The sequence below is a fragment of the Hippichthys cyanospilos genome, chromosome 18 (assembly GCF_059441005.1).
Source record: "Hippichthys cyanospilos isolate Australia breed blue-spotted pipefish chromosome 18, RoL_Hcya_1.0, whole genome shotgun sequence".
Classification (NCBI taxonomy): Eukaryota; Metazoa; Chordata; class Actinopteri; order Syngnathiformes; family Syngnathidae; genus Hippichthys; species Hippichthys cyanospilos.
The window spans coordinates 9,242,387-9,262,447 of record NC_142386.1 but is presented as its reverse complement, the minus strand read 5'-3'; the positions used below and the strand labels follow the sequence as shown (position 1 = coordinate 9,262,447).

The window sequence follows — 20,061 nt, the reverse complement described above, 5'->3', positions numbered from 1 at the left end:
TCCTAAAATGATGATCGCTAAACTGCATAAAAGACCGTTTCCTTCCAAGACACTCATTAAGGAAATGAAAACTTTACTTTATGAGACATATAACTCGGTACTAAACATGCCCGTCTCTGGAATTAACCTCAAGGGAAAATAGCCACGAGTGGCTAATGGCCATAAACCGCTTGTAAAACTGCCCCTATCTCTTGTTTTAATTTAATGACTTATGTTTTTCTTTTACACAAGCCATTGCTTTCCCGCCACTAATGAAACTACAACGCCCCCCTCCCCACTCTGTAAGCCACGGGGACAAGTCGCACTGCCCTTGGGTCATCCATTCAATTCGTCGTTTATCACTAGCTCCAATGAACCTAGTTATTGCTATTATCTTAGAAGCATTTACATCCCTATTGAGCGTGCAGCGGAAGAGCCGTGGGCAAAACTTGTAGAGTCAATTCCAGAAGTATTAAATTTTGTGCTGCTTCCATTCCGCTAGATGCCGGGCCATAAAGTCTGATTATTTAGCTATTACAAATAATAGCTGCGCTGCACGGGCTGCTTGGAAGATTAGCTGCTGGAACCGCTAAGGCCACGGGAAATGGATGTACGACTTAAGTTTTCAAGTTCCTGATTTTTTTTTTTTTTTTTTTCCTTCAAGAGGAAGTCACCGAATCAGATCATGCTCACCAAATGTCAGCCTTCATTTCACAAGAAAACCCAATTACATTTTTTTTCTGGACTATAAATTGTACCAGAATTTAAAATGCACCAACAAATATTTAACAAGTAACAAAGTCTTTTTGTCATGTGTTGGACACATCAGACTATAAGCCGCAGATTGTAACATCAAATATTTACGCAGAAAGATGGTACTTGGAAGTTTCTCAAATTTATGTTTTCATCTAAAACTTTTTTTTATATTGCCTGGTTAAAGCATCATCATGCCTTCAACACAGACTAAAAATGCCTGCACATCAAGGAATAAGAGCAGCATCAATATATTTTCAACATAACACTGACACACTCGGATTGATAGAATACTGAACCAACACAACAGTAACACGCCTGGTTGTGTTTACGAGTGGAGAGTGCTCCCTAGTGGCGAGTAACATCAGTTCAAACTCAAAAGCAAAACTTGGAGGGATCTTATCTGTCTTTGTTTACCAGGAGATTGCCCTTTGGAAGGCTAATAAAAAAAAAACTGCCTTCAAGCCACACCAGACTGTAAGCCGCAGTGTACAAAGTGTGAGGAAAAAAAAATCTAATAGTCCAAAATCTACTGAAATTTTGCTTGTTGAAATAAAAATTAAATGCACAGATTCTTTCATGAATTGCAAAAAAAATGCATTCATTTATTCATCTTATTACTTTATAAAATGATTTGAATAATTCACAAAACTGTGAAACGAAATATTTTGGACTGAACATACAGAGTAATAAACCTCTTCAATACATTTTAAAGAATTTATATATAAATTGCCCGTGATTAGAACAATTGCATAGTTTATGTCCTCTCAAGTAGAAAAAATACCTCGTTATTCAATTGTACCACTACAGTATAATATGCATACACAGTTAGAGCCTCTTAAACTAAAAGCATTTCCACTAGAATTGTGGCATTATTAAAAATAACACGACTAAATTAAACAGCTGTTTCCATATTTAAAGCAGTGATGTGCAACAACAAAACTTGTAATGACCATGAAACATCTTATTTATTTCAATCAATTCAGGATTAAACGCAGCTCCAAATAAAGTTAAAAGACTGCAAAACATCAATCCTTAATCAAAGATGACTAAAACAAACAAAGCGCTGATTATCATGTTCAATTTGTTATGCCTAATTGTTTTTTTTCACTGGCGAGGAGCAAAGCAACTTCCACAAAGGATGTACAGTATTAGCATTAATTCATTTTTCTTTTTCCTATTTAGTGCCAACAAATCTATATGTAAGATTCCGTTCCAAATGCTGCCAAAGCTTTATAATCCTTCAACTTTTCAAAATGCATTCCTAATTTTCCAACCAGCCCATCAGGACAGTCCAAAAACAACTGCCTTGTGTGAATACTGACTAACATCAACATCAGGCAAGGTGACACATACTTGCGAGTGTGTGGGCAAAGTACTGTAGGTGTCCTAAATCATGATGCGGTGGAGGCAAGAGAAGTACAAAGTGCGTCGTTATAAGTCACGGTTACTCAAAAGATTAAACAAACGAGCCTATTTATAATTTTATGGTTGGCTTAGCGCTCATTTACAGAGGACAGAAATAACTTTGTAGGTCCTCTGATCTCATCACTTGTCAATAAAATGTATGACTTGTGAAGAAAATCAATGCCAAGCATAGCATGTTTCATGGGCTATGAATTTTAAAACTCTTAGACTACAGTTACATAAATTATTCTCCTTGAGCGCTATTCCCCCATGCGGATGAGGAAAAAGGCACACAGCTGAGCTCTTTTCTGCCTGCATAAATTCTCTGGCTGACTAAAGTTTCTCATTAATGCACCTTCACACTTCATGTTTGTGGCAAAATATTTCACACAGATACATTTGAGATTTGCATGTTTTTTTGAGATCAACACATTTTTCAGTGATTATTTTTTTATTTTATATTCATCACATTGATCAGTTGCATTGAAAGCTACCCAGAAGGCTTTTGGCGATAAACCATAGTGTGAACTTTGACATTGTTGAGCTATTTAGTTTTTAGGGTGTGTTAAATGACAACAAAGATATATAACGTTCAAGTTCTATCATCATTATCACATTTTTCGTTATCAATTCCTCTTTAATGTGATATTTGTTTTGGCCATTGTGTAAAAATAGTGTTCTTTCTAGTCCTGTAATACACAGTTTAATTATTAAGGCACCCTGAGTTACAATTTAATTAAAATCACAAGTATCTGGTCATTTACATTGTATGTGAAATACATGCATGGTAATGATAATTAAAGTATATGTGCCAGTTACTAGAAGTAAATGCAAAGGTTATACTTCTGGTTGTTGCTTCTGGGAAATCTATATATATATATATATATATATATATATATATATATATGAGGTCACTTGCTTGCACACTGTTTTCATAGTAGACTATTACTAAAAATAATGTTATGGAAGCATCCATCAGTCGCAGGCCGCGCTAATGCCGAGACAGATATTAATTACTCTGAGCCGAGACCAAGCCTACACAACTCCATCGGCCTGCTTATTCCATGCTTGTCCAATCACATTTCTCACAGCCCATTATAAAGGACAAGGTGTCGCTGCGGCTTGGTGGGGAGAAGAACACAAATTGAAATATCTGCTGTGTCTCCGGTGTGTGCACCCTCCCCATTTAAAAATCAGCTCAGCAGAATTTTCTTTCATGTGGCTGGATTTGATTTAAGTTTAAAGCAGAAATGGCACTCATGAGAGCGCCGACCTCTGCCAAGGTTGAACGATCCTAATTTAGACCAACAAGATATTGCACCGATAAACCTGCCTTGCGATTCATGCATCACACTGAGAAAATAAAGGCGTCTGTTGAAACAGTATTAAGTAAAAACACAGCAGTGCTTTTATCTAGGTTTGCAAAAATGGGCAAACTACTTGTAAATCTACCCACATGCTTGGAAAGAGGGAGAAAGCATGTGCTAGTCATATGAACAGCTTTACAGCCCATTTCGCGGAATTTGGACTGACAAGTAGACAGGATGAGGAAGTGTAATAGTAGAATGTATTTACATGTAAAAATCCTATGTAACCACGGCAAGCATCTGAAACTGGAAATAGACTTTAAACCTGGGACTCAATGAAGCTTGGAATATTAGTCAGAAACCTAGACTCGGAAACTAGATAACAATCTGTAACGCATTAAAAACATATTAAAGAGAACCAAAAAATCTGCAATGGCAACTGATACATCAATGAACAAATGAATGTCAACAGTAAATACAGGAGCCTTTGTGGCAGGTACTAAATACATAAAAATGAAAAATATGTGACCATTATGACCTTAGCAACTAATATCAACGCATTTCCTTGAATGCAGTCCATTACAGTGTTATTTTGCGACATCGCGGTCCGATTATTGCAGCTTCAGTTTAATGCAAATTTTCATATGACCCTGACTTTCCATTCCAGGTTTACTACACTTATCTTTCTTGCAAATGTTCTTCCTTATAAGCCAGACCAGTAGCAATAGTAATAGCAGCTTTATTTAATTCGTCTACAAATGGATTTTTAGTTATGACCATATCTATGAAACACATTTTTAAAAAAGTGAACCAAAGTGCCAAAAAAAAAGTTCAATCTCTGTTTTGCAAAATTCAGACAGACAAGCAAATTGAGTAGTAGAAATTATCTATACACAAATCCATTGTAACCATGACTTGGATAAATGGGTTCGGGATATTAGGCTCAGAACTAAACTTGGAACATCGAACACAAAAGTAGACTCGGAAACTAGACAACTAAAGAATAGCAACTAATATCAACACGTTTCCCTCAAATATATTGCCTTGAATTGGCAGATGGAACAGAGAACAATATAATAACGGAAAGTACCATATTACATCACGTTGATTAATTTAAAAAGCTGTGTCGCATCTGCACTGACCCCTCAAAGTTCTCATCAGTTCTGACCACACTGCAACCAGTGATATATTTCCCATCGGTGGCAATGTTTGCACGATGCCTTTCATTTTCGAGCTGATGAAAGAGTTGCCGTAATGTGGTGGAATAAATGTTTTGTTGACCAGCTCCACCATCAACTCAAATCGATGGGGCATGTAATTGGTGGCCACTTTGTGCGATTGCTAGGATAAACAGACATTGTTGTGGACATGGGAGATCAATGTCGCACACGCCCGTCCGTACACACTTGGCATGCTGAAGACAAATTTATGACCCATTACATACGCTGCCGGAGCATGCTAATGATTTATTCAGACAGATTTTTATTACTCGCTCGTTCTTACTTAAGGGCATTGAAAGCTTTATAATCTTTTTGTGTACGCAAGCCACATTTGACAGTTAAAATTCATTACTCATTAGTTTCCTGCCGCGGATGTCACACTAATGTCAGTCTGACATGGAAATTTTAAGAAATAACATAAAAGTAAACTCATGTGTTTGCTTTTGAGTATCACAGAACAATATGTTGTGAATGCTGCCATCTCTTGAAATGCAAAAATCTTGATTTTAGGAGCAAAATATTTAGGATAGGACTAGAAAAGCAAATTGCGTTTATCATATTAATGAGTTTTTGTGATGTGAAGTGAGTATCTTATTGATGATTTAATAGCAATTGATTACTCAATGCAGTCTGCAGCTTTTATGGGAAAATTTGGATGAACCAAAACTGCTGCGGCTGAAAGGGTATAACACACTGCAATGGCAGAATGTTACCAAAAAACAAATGCAAAAATGCAAAAACAGTAAGAAAACGCAGCAAAAAGGCAAAAATGAAAAAAAAAAGAAATGGAAACAAACTTACAACAAAAAGAAAGTTTAAAACAATGCAAAAACAAAAGAAAAACCTTGCAATCACAAAGACAGCTAGGAAAATATTGCATTTTTTTTTTTTTATTTCATCGTTTTTATGATTGCATTTTTTTGTGTTTTTTTTCATGTGTTTGCATTATATGTTTGCAGCTGATTTAATTGCAGTGTATCTGTTGTAAGTTTGCTTTCATTTCATTTTTGTGATTGCATTTTCATTGTTGTGTGGTTTTCATTTTTGTATGTTTCATTTCCAGCTGTTTTAATCAGCGTGTTTGTTTTGCACTTGTTTTGTTTCAAGTTTGTCTCCACTTCATTCTGGGTTACATTTTTACCCACTGCACTTCAGCGCATTCTGCAATATGTTTGCCTGTGTCAGCCATCATGCAAAATGACATTGTTTTGTGATTTAAAATCTTACACAACTCGAACACAAAATAAACACAGAGACAAGTGTAAAAACCTTGAAACCTACAGGTACACTTTAACATTCAATAATGGACATATTAGATCATATTTTTCTCACCTTGGTAATGGAGCTGAAGGACTCTAGAGTTGTGCTGTTGGTCGCCACGGAAACGTATGGAGATCTGGTTGCTCCGACTGCGTAGCACAAGGCCACGTATCAAGACTGACTCATTGGCAAGAACGAAGGCTTCTCGGCCACCCGTGTCTTCCACTGTCACTTGCTCCCCCTCTGACACACTTGCGTTCACAACCTAAAATTTAGCGCAAGAAAAATGGTGTCACACACAAGATGTTCGGTTTGGTGCATCTCAATTATGGACAGTTCGAGCATTTACATTGCCTCAGTGTTTAGTCATATTCGTCAATTTTTTTATGGGTAGCCATGTGTTCATGACTTTATCCCCCCCCCCAAAAAAAAAAAACAAAAAACAAAAAAAACCACATACACAGTGAAAAAAAACCTGAACATCAACAGAATTACATCAATTTTAAAACACAACTGTGCTGTCTAGCGGGAAAAAAAAATTGCTGCATGCTCGGAAAGCCAATGGAGTCATTGTGAGCGCAGGTATGCTACCGAGCTGAAAACATGTTGCCTGCCAAGTGATATGTGTGCCGCAGTGAGACAGTCTGAAAGAGCTTAGATGGTGAGCAGTGTCAACACATCGCACAAAAAAAAAAAAAAAGGTCACATAGACAATGGGGCTGGGGCGGTACAATATGCACAGGTGGGCTAATGGACTCTTGGACACTGAGTTTAGAAGGTGACCTCTTTCGGAATCATTCATGAGGTGATTGATTGATTGATTAGATTTTTATCACAGGTCACCATGACAATGCTCTTGCACAACTGTGAAACCTTCTTTTTAGGTTGTTTTCAAAGTGTTGTGGGAATTTATTAGAAAATAATTCAAATTGATTTTGATTGTATTACTTCCACTGCTTATTGAGCTGATTCCCTGTCAATTCTTTTACCGATAATAAGTGAACAAAATATTCATTGAACTGAGGGCTGGAGTGGTGTTGTTTATGGTGACATAAAAGTAACATAAAAATCAATTCGTCATCTCATTTAATCGATGGCGAAAAGCATCGGTGCGCTATATCATCTTATGATTTGATGAAATTGTTATTACGTTCAACGTAACGAATTGAAATTGAGTAAAGTTTGACTTATACGGTGTTCTTCCTTGTTTCTCTTAATCTGCAGTAGTACGCCGTATAACCCAGTGTGCCCAATACAACCAAACGTTTCCTGAAAATAACATAATCATTAGGACTGCATTGTATCTGATGTTTCTTAAGAGTCTGAAAATATGGTATAGTCTGAAAAAGATGGTATAATAAAGGATTTATCGTGTTTTTCAGATTGTATGGCACACTGGATTATAAAACGCAGTCTCATTGAATAGGTAGGCAGTATTTGTGTTATAAGGCGCCCTGGGTTATAAGGGGAAAGAGGAAAAAAAACAAACCAATACAGCAAATGAGGCAAACTATATTCAACGTCAATTTGACCTCCATACATAAGGCGCATAAAATTATAGTATAACGCACACTGTCATTGATAAAGTTAAATTAGTTTTACGTGCCTTATCGTCTGATGAATAGTAGTGGATTTTTCAAGGTGAGGCTTAGGATGGTGAGATTGCACAAAACCGATTCTGTGACGGTAGGGTTCGATTGGCCCTGAATTTCCCAATGGCAATTACGTCCCTGTTCTCAAGGTGTAACATTTGACTAATGCACTTTCGCATAAAGTGAGCTGGCAACCGTTACAAATGTACGCAGCGCAGCCTCCATTTATTGACCTCAGGTCAATAAATAGTCAAGTGACTAGTGTAAACAGCCGCATGTTTAGCACAACATCCCTGTGTCAGGCTCTTCAGGCATGACTAATCAATTTACGCTCGATCCACCTGTATCACGAATATTGCAGTTAGATTGAGACTGGTTTGATTAGTCATGCCTGGAGAGTGAGTTATAACATTGATAGAGGAGAAAAACAACTGAGGGTGTCAAATGCTATATTAGCATAGCAATTGAGCTAACAATACTCAACACAACAAAATATTAATATAAAGAATAGAGGACTGTATTGCATGAAAAGGACAATGATACTTTACACACACTAATGTCAAAATGATACAGAGAAGAATTTTTCATTTATATACCTCCTGTTTTTATTGAATACAAATATATATAAAGTCCACTTGCCCTGAACATCTACCATGTAAAAAAATGTCTGTTCTGGTGACATCACAACATTGAACTGGAATCCTCAAATTATAATTGGATTAGTAATATAATCAATCCTAAGGACAAATTGATACTTCTTTTCGGAATCTAGCCTTTCATTCCCAGATAGTTAATTAGTGTTTTTTCATTGTTTTTCAGGGTAGAAGTGGGTCTAAAAAATGAATTAACTTAATCATTTACCACTCATATTTGACCAAATGACCGAATTTACACATATTCGTTCCAAGCGCTAATACACACACAGGTATAACCTGGTGTGCATTAGAATCTGATGAGCCTTATACGTAACCCTCTGTGCCCCATATGGAAGTTTCTGAAAATATTATATATATATATAATATACGTATTAATAAATCAAACCATGCTGCTCTGGTTGCGCATCCCATATTATTCTTTAATTTACAGAGATTATGACCTTAATTGGTTTCGCTTCCACATACCGTGTAATCAGTTTGAAAGGACTTTCTATGCATGTGATCAATGAACGAGGTTACAGCTGTTATAGTAATTTCGGTGACCTTTTCACAATTTATGCTTTGACCGTCATGGACAGCAACATCATTTATCACAGTTAAACGCCATGCAGTTTGACCTGAGATAATATCCAGGTATCTTAAGTAGTGGACCAAATGTCAGACATTTAATCAGTTTATATTTGCTGAAAATTATTAATGTAGATTACGTAAACAATTTTTTTACAAACTTCAACTAGAGTAGAATTCTTGAATCCTTACTTGCTTAGAAGGGATGATTTTCATGTTTTGCATGTAAATATTCGGTTCTACATCCTATTTTTGGTCTAGTTCAGTCTCTTCTGGGGTTGATTAAATGTTTTGACATTCTCTGTCAATTTAACAAAATGTAAAGCATACTATGAATGTGTGACGACTTGGTTAACACAGGCGAGGGAAGCTTATGAAGGACACAGGGGGATGCAGCCAGCATTGAACATTTGGACCGAGCCCCCGAGGGCCCTGTCATCCGTCACCTTCCCTGGGACCTGTCACTGCAGCCGGCAACAGCTGTCCTGCCTCAATTATGACTCATTGGCCATGTCGGGAGACATCACACTGCCTTAAATTCACCGCTACTGCAGCCAAATGCCCAGAGGGACAGCTCTCTTGCTCACCTGTCCATTCTTTTACTGGCTCAGTGGTGTGCAAGTGTGTGATTTCATGTGGTCTTGCGCATTTTCTTCCACATTTTTTTTTTCAACAGTCTTGCTTGGCTCTGGGGCTCATATAACAAATATTTATGTATTCGGCTCGGGCCCCGAATTGTTTGGATACAGAATTGGTAGGTCCCGTCATAATTCATTCAAAAACGAACAAAAAATCTTCAATACTCTAAGATATATTTTTTCAAACTTGCTGAGGGTTATAGCATGATTTTAATGAGTATTCATGGTCTTAATACGAACACATCGTCATATGGAAGTGGGGTAAAAACCGGGGCAAAAAAAAATGACATGCTAACTTGTTCAACTGTACTTGCAAATACAGTGCATTCAAATGTGTATATTTGAAGACATCAATACTTTAGAAATGCAAATGCGCAATGATAACCTGGCAAACTATTGAGTATGTATAGAAGAAAATCAATTATGTACAAGATATGGAATACGGTGAGGAACCTTAGGAGGAGAACTTATGTCAAACGCCGCAACAAAATAACATAAAACAACAATTCAACAATGGATAATACAGGCCAGCTTCAAAATAAACATTACAATAACTATTACAATAGCCTTATTGGGCTTTTTTTTTTTTTTTTTTGCGCAGTTTCCATTCTAATGAGCTTGACATGTCCAAGTCTCTGGTAGTTGCCAACATGAGGACATGACGTGTGGCACATTCAAATGCAGGATAATATGCCATTGATAAACCAAACATCAAACACTATAACAATATCAATCAAAGTATACAGCAGTTGTTAATCATACTGTATTATTTTTGTTCTTAAAACTTTTCTTCATGACCTTGCAATTAACTAGAAAAAATTTGCTCCACAAAACCGGAAAGTTGCTCCTCTCTCAAGGCAATGCTTTGCAAAACAGCGCTACAAAAAATATTTCAAGTCTTGTATAGTATGTGTGAACATATTTTTCATATAATCAGTTGTGCTGTGACAGTAAGTTCACAGTTTCTTGTGAATCACACTCACATAAAATGTTGCAAAGGCTTAATGATGACGTAAATGCATAATGATGTTTGGGAATTTATGACAATGCTAGCAACCATTTTATGCGTAAAAAAACAAGTGATTGAATGTATTTAGCTCATAATAAACTGTTGTTTTGATTGCAACAAGCTTTTACATTTATTATATGGTTTATAGTCTACTATTGTAGCTTTTACTTTAATTATCAAAAGTGGTAGGCGACTGTCTGTAATACATTAGTGAATCGATCAGCACTTTGAAACATGAGATGCATGTGGGGAATAAAAAATTAAATGATAGCAAACACTTCTCCAGGTTCCGTCTTCATGTCTAACACATAACATGTTGGCACATAACATTTCATCTGTAAGCAAACATTCTATGAATGAACTTTTCACAGGCTGACTCATACCGATAAATTATAGTTGAAAACATCTGCTACGGCTCCATTAAGAACATTTACAGCGACTCGCAGGAGCCATCGCTGATGCTGAAATGAGGAGTCTGTAATCAAACTCATCCCACTATACATGGAAATTAAATGACCCTGCCGCTGGGGGGTGGGGGTGATAATTCAACAGCTTTTGGACTCAGCAGCTGCGGAGACCTCATTACCATGATGAAACCTACTGACCGATACACTGAAGCGTTCATAGAGGGTACCTGCTTCATCGCCCTCTATTTTACATGCTCATTTCTCCATCATGGAGTGAATAAGCTGCCTCCAGGTGGTGTTTTGTGCATGTCTTGATAAATTCATTCAAAAACAGGCTCATTCCAGTGCTCGGTATGCGGAAAAACATTATCTCAAATGAACACTTGCCTCCATGCAAAAAAAAAAGAAAAAAAGCCAAGGCCATTTTTTGTGTTAGTGGCGGTCTAAAACAATGACTCCTTAACAACCAGCCAAAACCTGAGTGCTAATGAGAATATGCCAGAGGCTGGGACTGAATTCATCAATAAATTGCTTGTTTCGAATCATTTCACATTTTTTGCTGATCTATTTATTTACCTATACCTCAAACAGGCTACACTCAGGTTTTCTTACAAATATTGACAGAAAATCTACCTTTGGATTTTGTCATGTGGTGCGGTTCGGAGATCTTATTTGCAAGGTGGGTTTTACATTGTTTGCTGTTCTGTCAATTACAGTCCAACTTCACTATAAACTTCTTTTCATTGTCATCGGTCTGTCTTTTTAGGTGTTTACAAAAACTGTAAGTCTCCCTTTCCCACTAAAAAATAAAAACAATTAAACCACTGAAAAAAAAAAACAATGTATCACGTTAAAATCTAAACCATCCTCTGCACAGCTTGGCCTTGAACACAAGTGTTGAACTCCAGTCCTCAAGGGCCGGTATCCTGCATGCTTTCTAACCTTCTCTCTCAAATGCACTGATTCTATTACGATCCTAAATTGTCGGGTGTGACTGTGAACCCAAGATGTAGAGAAGCAGAGAGGCTGGTTCCACTCTGGAAAAACTATGATTTCATCTGAAGATAAAATAAGAAAACAAAGTAAACAACTGAATACAAAGTAAAATAAAAAACCAAGACTCGGAAATAAACTGACTACAAAAATAATAGACCAGACTCGAGGGGAAAAACAAGATAAACTCCCGGGGACTAACAATACTGAGACAGCAACAGTTTGGAAGTGTGACGGCAACGGTACGCAATACCCCGACACCAACTGAAAGGAAACTGGAAACTAAATATACCCACAACCAACAAGACAACACAAAACATCTGGACAGGGAACTATTGGAATAGATATGGTGGTATGAATGATTCTGATACATTTCAAGCTCCTGCAGACCTTACTTAGATGATATTTGAAACAGGTATATCTTGAGGACAGAAAACATGCAGGATAACCCTAACCCTCGAAGACTGGATTTCGACAACTATAGCCCAAAAAAAAAAGCAAAAACTAAGCATTACAGTCTTTATTTCAATCACTCAATCATCCAAATAAGGTAGATAAAGCTAAAGACAAAATAATAAATAAATAAAATAAACTAAACCCACAAAACAATGCCTAGTGTGCAGACAACAGCATGTATGCTGCACATTGGTTTCATGTGTTCTCTCTGCACTAGACTGCAATAAGCAATCACATCCATTAGGGAGCATAAACATCAAAGAGCATGCTTGCTGTACATTGGTTCAATGTGTTCCCTCAGCATTGGACTGGAATAATCAATCACGTCCATTACGAAGGATACAAATCATTGTGATTCAGACACATTTCACTCTCTCTCAAGTCCTTCTTTTAGAGGCTATGTCACAGTTACGTAAAACAAAATTCACATGTGAGCACATATCAACTGTCACATATAGAACAAGTAAAAAGCAAAATTTTGCCTTTTCAGGGAGAATTTGAAAACCTTTTGCCCATCATTGTCACTTTGCGATGTTACTTAACTGCTTTCAACTGCTTGTCTGCGAAAAGGCATTCTAGAATGCTTTGCTCAACAATGTGCAAGCAATTTATTCATTCAAATTTGAACCATTTGGAACTCCTGGCCACCGCTTAATTCTGTTTTCCGAGCTTTTACATGAGGCTCAAAGTCCAAAATGTAAACAGCGATGCAAAACTGCTTAGTTCGACTTAAATCTCAGTTAGAATTTTCCCCATTCATCCTTACAATTTAGTGTTTCTTCTCCAGTGAACCATTTTCTTTGTTCATTCACACTTGTGGTGTAAAGGTACTCCCAACAACCATTTTTTTTTTCCACATTCTGGTTTACCCTATTGCTGCACCCATGTATGTACCATTATTAGTGGAAAAAATATAGAATGAAAGTATTGTTATAGAAACAGACCTTAAGCTTTTACATTTCACCGGTTTGCAAATGTTTGTTAGGCCCTGAGAATTGTCACTGAGTCAGTGGCATGGTTGTGTGATGTCAGGTGAATATTACCTATAAGATTTATACGTTGCATCAATGTTAATGGCGTTGGTTGGTCCAACCAACTGGAACAGGTCTAGGGAGTGAAGGTCAGAAATAACAGAGCACTCCGCTCCTCCTATTTGGGAATGCTACAAAGACTTAACAACCTTTTTGTGACAACAGAAAGACAGACGGCAGTCTTGCATCAATCTTATTCATGAGATGAGGTTCTTACTTTCCAATAAACCACCCCCACTTTATTCAGTGCCTCTCAAGCCGTGACATTTGAGTTTATTTACAACAGTGTGCACTTTTCCATAGCTTTCAGTTCTTGCCTCGCGGATTACTTTTTGTATTCTCAAGCATGCATCTTAAGTGTCTTTTTTCCCCCATGGTGACACTGTGTGTTTGAGAGAACATAACCCCTCTGCCAGGCATAGCCTTCTGCCTTTATGACAGCTTGATGGGTGCAGCGGCAATTAGTGTCACCTGAAAAGCATTCCTCTCAAGATGGCTAGACCTCATGAAAACTCATCTCAGCAAAGCCCTGACACCCTAAAAAGCCCATCACGATCAAGCCAGTCTTTATGTCCTGTCTCACTCCCAAAAGGCACAACATGAAGAAGGCATCCTTCTACCACACTATCTCCTTCCAAAATTGAGGAACGGATACAATTGTTTTTTCTGTTGCAAAGTCTTAGCTTCTCTTAGACAAATATGTTGTATATTGTGCTATTTTCTCTCTTTCAAGTGAAGTCCCATGTTGCCTGTCATCCCTTGCGTACTTTTCATTGACGTATTTTCACCCCTTCCAGTCTTTGAACACCCTCACTCTTGCATAACCTGATAATGAATATGGATACACTACAGATGTTGAATGCATTCAATTTTGATGGAATAGTCATTAGAATAAAACATATGTGCCCACAGAAATGTGTGGGAATATTACATTCATATGCCGTCAATATTCGGGTTAAGGTCAAAATGTCTGTTCCTGATACATTGAAGCCTTGCGTACATGTTCACGGTTTATTTAAACCCGCATAGTCTCCCCCTTGTTGATTTAAAGAAATTGCGTCCATACAAATCCAGCACGGTGCGGTTTCATTCAATTACAAGCATGCCAAGTTGCTTGGCGGCAGTAGTGTTGCCAAATACTGTCCAATCAGAAAGAACCTTTGCCTCTGACATGACCAGTATCTACGTACGTCTTTGACGGGAAAGATCGCAAATCTCCGGGACTGGAGGCTTGGGCAAATCTTCTCTTGGCCAAAGGTTTTGAAAGATTCTGTTTTGATGATAAAAATAGGCCAGCCATATATAGCAAACACGGAAAACTAGAAACATTTACTGACAGTTTGCAAGAACTCTGGCTACGCGTAGACAAGGTCTTAGAATAATCCGTGATATTCGTGAACCAACAGTCAGTTCTACATGTTGGGTAATTGTAATCAATGGGATGTCCACATATAACTCTTTTTTTCTTTTTCCACTTTTAAGAAGTTCCTGTTCTCAAAAGACCAAGGTCCCTTATGGAAAGAACCTGCATACAAATGTTCTTTTCAATCTGAATATAGCGGCCAATGATAAGATCAAGGGTTGTAAAAATAGTAACCCAGAGGCCTTATTCAGGTTTTTAATAAGTGGAATATGAGTGTAGTCAGGTTTTTGTGAGTGTTTATTTGGCCTCGCGCAACCAGAATATTGCCAATACGCCTGTTTTGAAAGGATTGTTGACTGTATGTAAACATGACCATTGACAGCAGCGGCCAGCGTCAAAATAGGGAAATCTGTGAATGTTATTAAACTCTGGGGGGAAATATAGCAACCTTTAAGATTTGAAAATACCTTATGGAGCGAATGTTGTCAGCCAGTTAGGAAATGTGGATTGCTCCAGCTATGTATTCTTTTGAAGGAATGCATGTTTTTAAATTCTATATTGAACATATCTGAAGAAACACAATTTTTATGAACACCAGATTAAGCAGTACAGTCACAATGAACTTCTATTTTTTTCCTAATTTGCATATATATATATATATATATATATATATTTAATTTTATCAACAATACTTTTGAAAAGTTGTCACACATCTGTATATTTGTTTTTAAAATGAGATTAATTGCATAGCATGAATTTTTTTCAGCATATCAGTAGTAATAATTTAATATTTTCAGGGAATTTCATTGTCAACAAAAAATAAAGCATGATCATTTCATTTTGAACATACTAATAAAACCTCTGAACTCTATCTTTCTTACGCTCTAACTTCTCTTTTATTTCTTACATCAGACAAACTTAAAATTAAGACTTGATAAGTGTGTTATTATTACGTGTGGACAGCAGGCATCAAAGCATAAGTGAATCAAAAGAAATGTTCATTGTTGTCCAGTTAATGTGATGAGGAAGCTCGCAGTTAATTAACACCAACAAAAGAAAAGTAATTCTCTTCCTCGACCAGGGTCAATGTCATGGTCATTTTTTTTCTCTTGGACAAAATACACTGAATTTAAAGTAAGAGTACTCAGATCGATACTGCAATTCAGCCGGATCTGTGAAGAGGCTGTGTGTCAAGTGTTAGTGCTGCTTATTAAAATGACTATTGATTGGGTTCTGAAGAGCTTGGTCACTGCGGTAGCATCGACAAACAATTGTTAAACCTCAAAACACATGACATGCCCCAAGTCGATTGTTTTTTTTGTTTTGACAATACGCTGATCCACCTCAATACAAAATTTTGAAGGCCCACTGTATGCCTGTGTAAACTAGGCTGAAATGTGATGCAAAATATGTGGGCAAGGTTCTAAATTTGAATCACTGCTCTATGGCAAGGGTGTCGCTATTGAATACTTTTTAATGAATTATAATGATTATTCCATTAATTAATCATATACAGTGGACCCCCGTGTTACAGCGTCTCTGGTTAATGTTTTTTTTTTTTCATGTTGCGATGTGGAATACTGAGTTTCTTTGTCCCCTCTTTACGTAATTTCCCAGCTTTGTGACAAAAGCAACTGTCATGACCCCAGGGTGTTGACTGTATTTGTGTTGTTTTGTCTCCATCTGCAGGCGTTTTTAGGTAATTGCACTTATTTTCTGTTGCCGTCACATGACGGAGATGCTGGTCTGCTATTGGTCAGCCTCATTCGTTTCAAAATGGCGGAATGGTAAAGCTTTGTTCGATCGCGAGTGGTTACAAACCTGTATTTATAGTGCATTTTACTGCTTAATACAAACTTGAAAGGGTTAGCCTTGGGTACCAAGATTGGTAGTCACTGATTTGGTCGTTGATTGCCAAAAGTAAAATATAATGTCATTGTTTTTTATTATAAACAAGATAAGATAAATCAAATTTCACAAAAGACTATACAGGATAATTACTGTAAAGAAGATGACACCCCGAACTGGTTGCCAGTCATTCACAGGGCACACATAGACTAACAACCACACTCTCATCATACTCCCAAACACACCTAAAGGCAATTTAGAATGTCCAATATTTGGACTACCAGGCAGTTCTTTGGAAATGTGGGAGGAAACCGGAGTACTCGGGGAAAAACCCACAGAGACGAGGGGAGAATATGCAAGTTCTGCACAGGAAGGCCAAAGCCGGAGCCGGAACGGAACACGGAGGCGGACACGCTAACCACTCTTCACCGTGCCGCTTCTAGAATTTTCAAAGAAAAATATTCAGTTGTGGATAGTAATCAGACAGTATAGGGCAGGTTTGCATTTGAATCGACAAGCTTTTTGCTTACACTCTTCACATCAAAATACTATTAACACTAAGAAACTATAAGGTATATCAGTGCACCAATTATGTATTCGATGAGGTTTCTTTTCAAATGCGCTTTCTTTTTGGATTCATTATGACCGGCTATTCATTATGTAAAGGTGAAACGAGATTAAGAAAAAAAGCAAGCTTGAGTCGTATTAATGTTCTCTAACAGTCGTGTCACATTTATTCATTAATGCATCGGTTGAAAGTGCTGAGTCAAAACAGCATACATGTTTGATGCTGATGGGCCAAGTAAAACTGGAGATTACATATTTAATTCAAAGGCCGAAAGAGCCAAGACTATTAAAGGTTGAAAGCTTTCCAGTAGAACTGATGCTGATTGAGGCATTGAAATAGCCGGACAAATAGAAAAACTGTGGCATTAGTATGGAAATGAGAAACAAGAAAAGAACTGAAGAAAAAATGGGATTCACAGTATTGAACACAAAATCTATCCCCACCATCTTCTTGAATGCTGCTGCCTTAAGCCTGTCAGAAAATGGAAACACTCCTCCAATCATGCTTTGTGGCAGTGGGAGAAATTGCCCGTCTGGGCTCCTAACCCCTTAAATGTATCAAACTCTCTGAGCCCCCACAGAATTCATTCCTCTTTTCCCCGAGAATGCAGACTTCCATGAAACTGACCTGCGAGGACAGCATGCGCACAGAAATGTAAGGACTTCGAGACCGGGAAAGGAAAAGACTGGAAGCGAGCGGGGGGATATCGAATTGGAACAGATGTGCAACAAAAAGCTGACAACCAGCTTATCGACAGGACTGCTGGTCAAATTAGATGAGCTCCAAAACAGATTTGAAGGAATTTAATACTACTTTCACACTCTTGTAAACCTCCATCTGTCCTTTAAAAGTGTATTTCAGAAGAAATGCACCGCAGAAAAGCAGGGACATTTGGAGGATGCAAATGAATGATTTTGATCTTAAGTTTGTTAAAAGCACATGACGCTTGATGGACATGTCATTTAAAAAAATTCCCAGTACTATCAGTCTCGTTCCTTTTGATGTTTATCAATCTTTGAAGTCATTATAAGATTAACTATTACAGGTGTACCTCAAAGATCTGTCATAAGACCAGCCATTTTCCTTATTAGCTTTATTTACCAGATGCTGTAGCTATAGCAAATACAGATACACATCCATGTAAACTGTTCTTTTAGACCAGGGGTGTCCAAACAATGACATGGAGGCCATTTGCGGACCTCCATCTACTTTGAAGCAGCCTGTGTCTTATTATGTTTCTGAATATGCAAATAAACAACTAAACTAGTTACAATATTTCTCTTCCATTGAAAAAAACACATTTGACCTAGGTTGTATACTTTTCTTTAGTCTCTCTTATTGTCAACTCTGACAATATCTCAGCAAAAGAGATATTGTATTTGTAGACATGAGAGGGTTCACTTGTTAGATAATTATCATCAATATTTTCATTTTTCTATCTCAGGACAATTCCTACTTTTACTTGATGGATGCTCAAAAATCTACACTGTAGATAAATGTCCGGAGCCCTAGAACTGGGTTTTCCTTCAAACCCAAAATGGTTGAAAACTGTATACCCTTAAGTTGTATGCTTTTGCAAGCCATCTTCCATGTAATACCTAAATAAATGTATTGCTGTAATTCCATCCCAAAAGAAGAAGTAGTATTGAAAATAGAATTAAATCCAACAAAACATTTTTGGCATAAACTTATTTCAATTCAAAATAAGTTCAATTTCTTAATAAAAATGACAGGAGCTAGCTTGTATTTCAACGTGTCGTCTTTATCATAATGCGCAATAATGGTCAAAATGGATGTTTTATATTTTTGTTTTCCAGACTATTGGTTGATTACTCTTCTAGTTAACATAAGATCAGCCTCCATTTTATGCTGCAAAATAATCATAAAGTGGTCAGAGGAACAGATGGGAGAATTCATTAAATGCTGTGAGCTGTGGGAGCACAGATCCAAATCGGGGAGCTGATTGAAAATTGTCTTGATTTATCGATTCCCTGCAAGTGTCAGAGAAAATAAATACGTTAAAATAATCAAGACTACTTATATTTGAAAGTTTACGGTTCCACATATTGGTAGTCATTGTAATAATCAGCAGAGTAGTAAATGAGGAACATAAATTGAAATGGAAAAAAAAAATGTGCCCTTCAAATTTGCTCATTTAATCGCTCGCGTAATTTTCTCTTTCGCTCTTGTATCATGCAGTTTTACTGATGACTGCCCTTCCTACCGGTGGCGAAATGCCAAAAACACCTTTTTGGACCAAGCTGCTTCTCCACTAATACACCATGATTCTATTTTTGCTACAGTAAAATGTTGCCCAATCCAACTAGTAAGCAGATTTATTTGGAGTCGCATCGCCTGGCGCCCGCGGATGTGATGATTGTATGTCTCCTGAGTTGTGCAGATTGTGCCCACAGAAATGTGTGGGAGGTGTCGGAGACCTCCAGAGATAGTTGAGGGAAAATGGCAAATAAACTCATCAGGAAGGTGGAAGCAATCAATTTATCCGCTCCGTCGACAGTTCATGGCATTGCTCTTTTCTCATTGGATACTGTGATTAAAGAGAGATTAGTATCACCAAAATGACTTCGCACAACATGATGAAAAGTGGAACTCTTGAAATGAGAGTTAAGGGCATTTAAATTGAGGTGCCTAATAGATCAATTTGTGTGTGTGTGTGAGGGGGGAAGTTGGGTGAAATCCATTTTATGAAATAAAGCACAGTACCTCAATGTCTTACTTGAAATCGCAGCAATAATTACGCGGTTGTGAAAATAATACAGATAGCAAATCACTCTAAGATTTCCTTCTAAAACTAAAGAACAATGACTAGAAAATTAGAAATGCGAGACTGCCACACGTATACCAAGAGACTTGGATGGCCTCCGGGCAGAAGGAGATGACTGCTGATGAGTAGGTGCAACACATGCTTGCCTTCAGTGTCTGATTTGAAAAAAAATGGAGACCATAGCTCCACTTTCATCACTTGTGTCACGCACTTGTCTATAAA

At 37.4% G+C, this 20,061-nt stretch overlaps 1 protein-coding gene across 4 annotated transcripts in view; it reads right to left on the bottom strand.

Annotated features, from left to right (window-relative positions):
- LOC148408872 (seizure protein 6 homolog) overlaps positions 1-20,061 on the bottom strand; it is a 99,235-nt gene that overhangs the window by 23,440 nt on the left and 55,734 nt on the right. For all 4 annotated transcript variants that reach the window (XR_015868596.1, XR_015868597.1, XM_088441138.1 and 1 more), the window contains exon 4: positions 5,999-6,191. Coding sequence is in view for 2 of the 4 variants with exons in the window: in XM_088441138.1 (XP_088297264.1) it covers positions 5,999-6,191 (193 nt within the window). In the remaining 2 variants the exon portion in view is untranslated. The remainder of the gene's footprint in view (positions 1-5,998; positions 6,192-20,061) is intronic.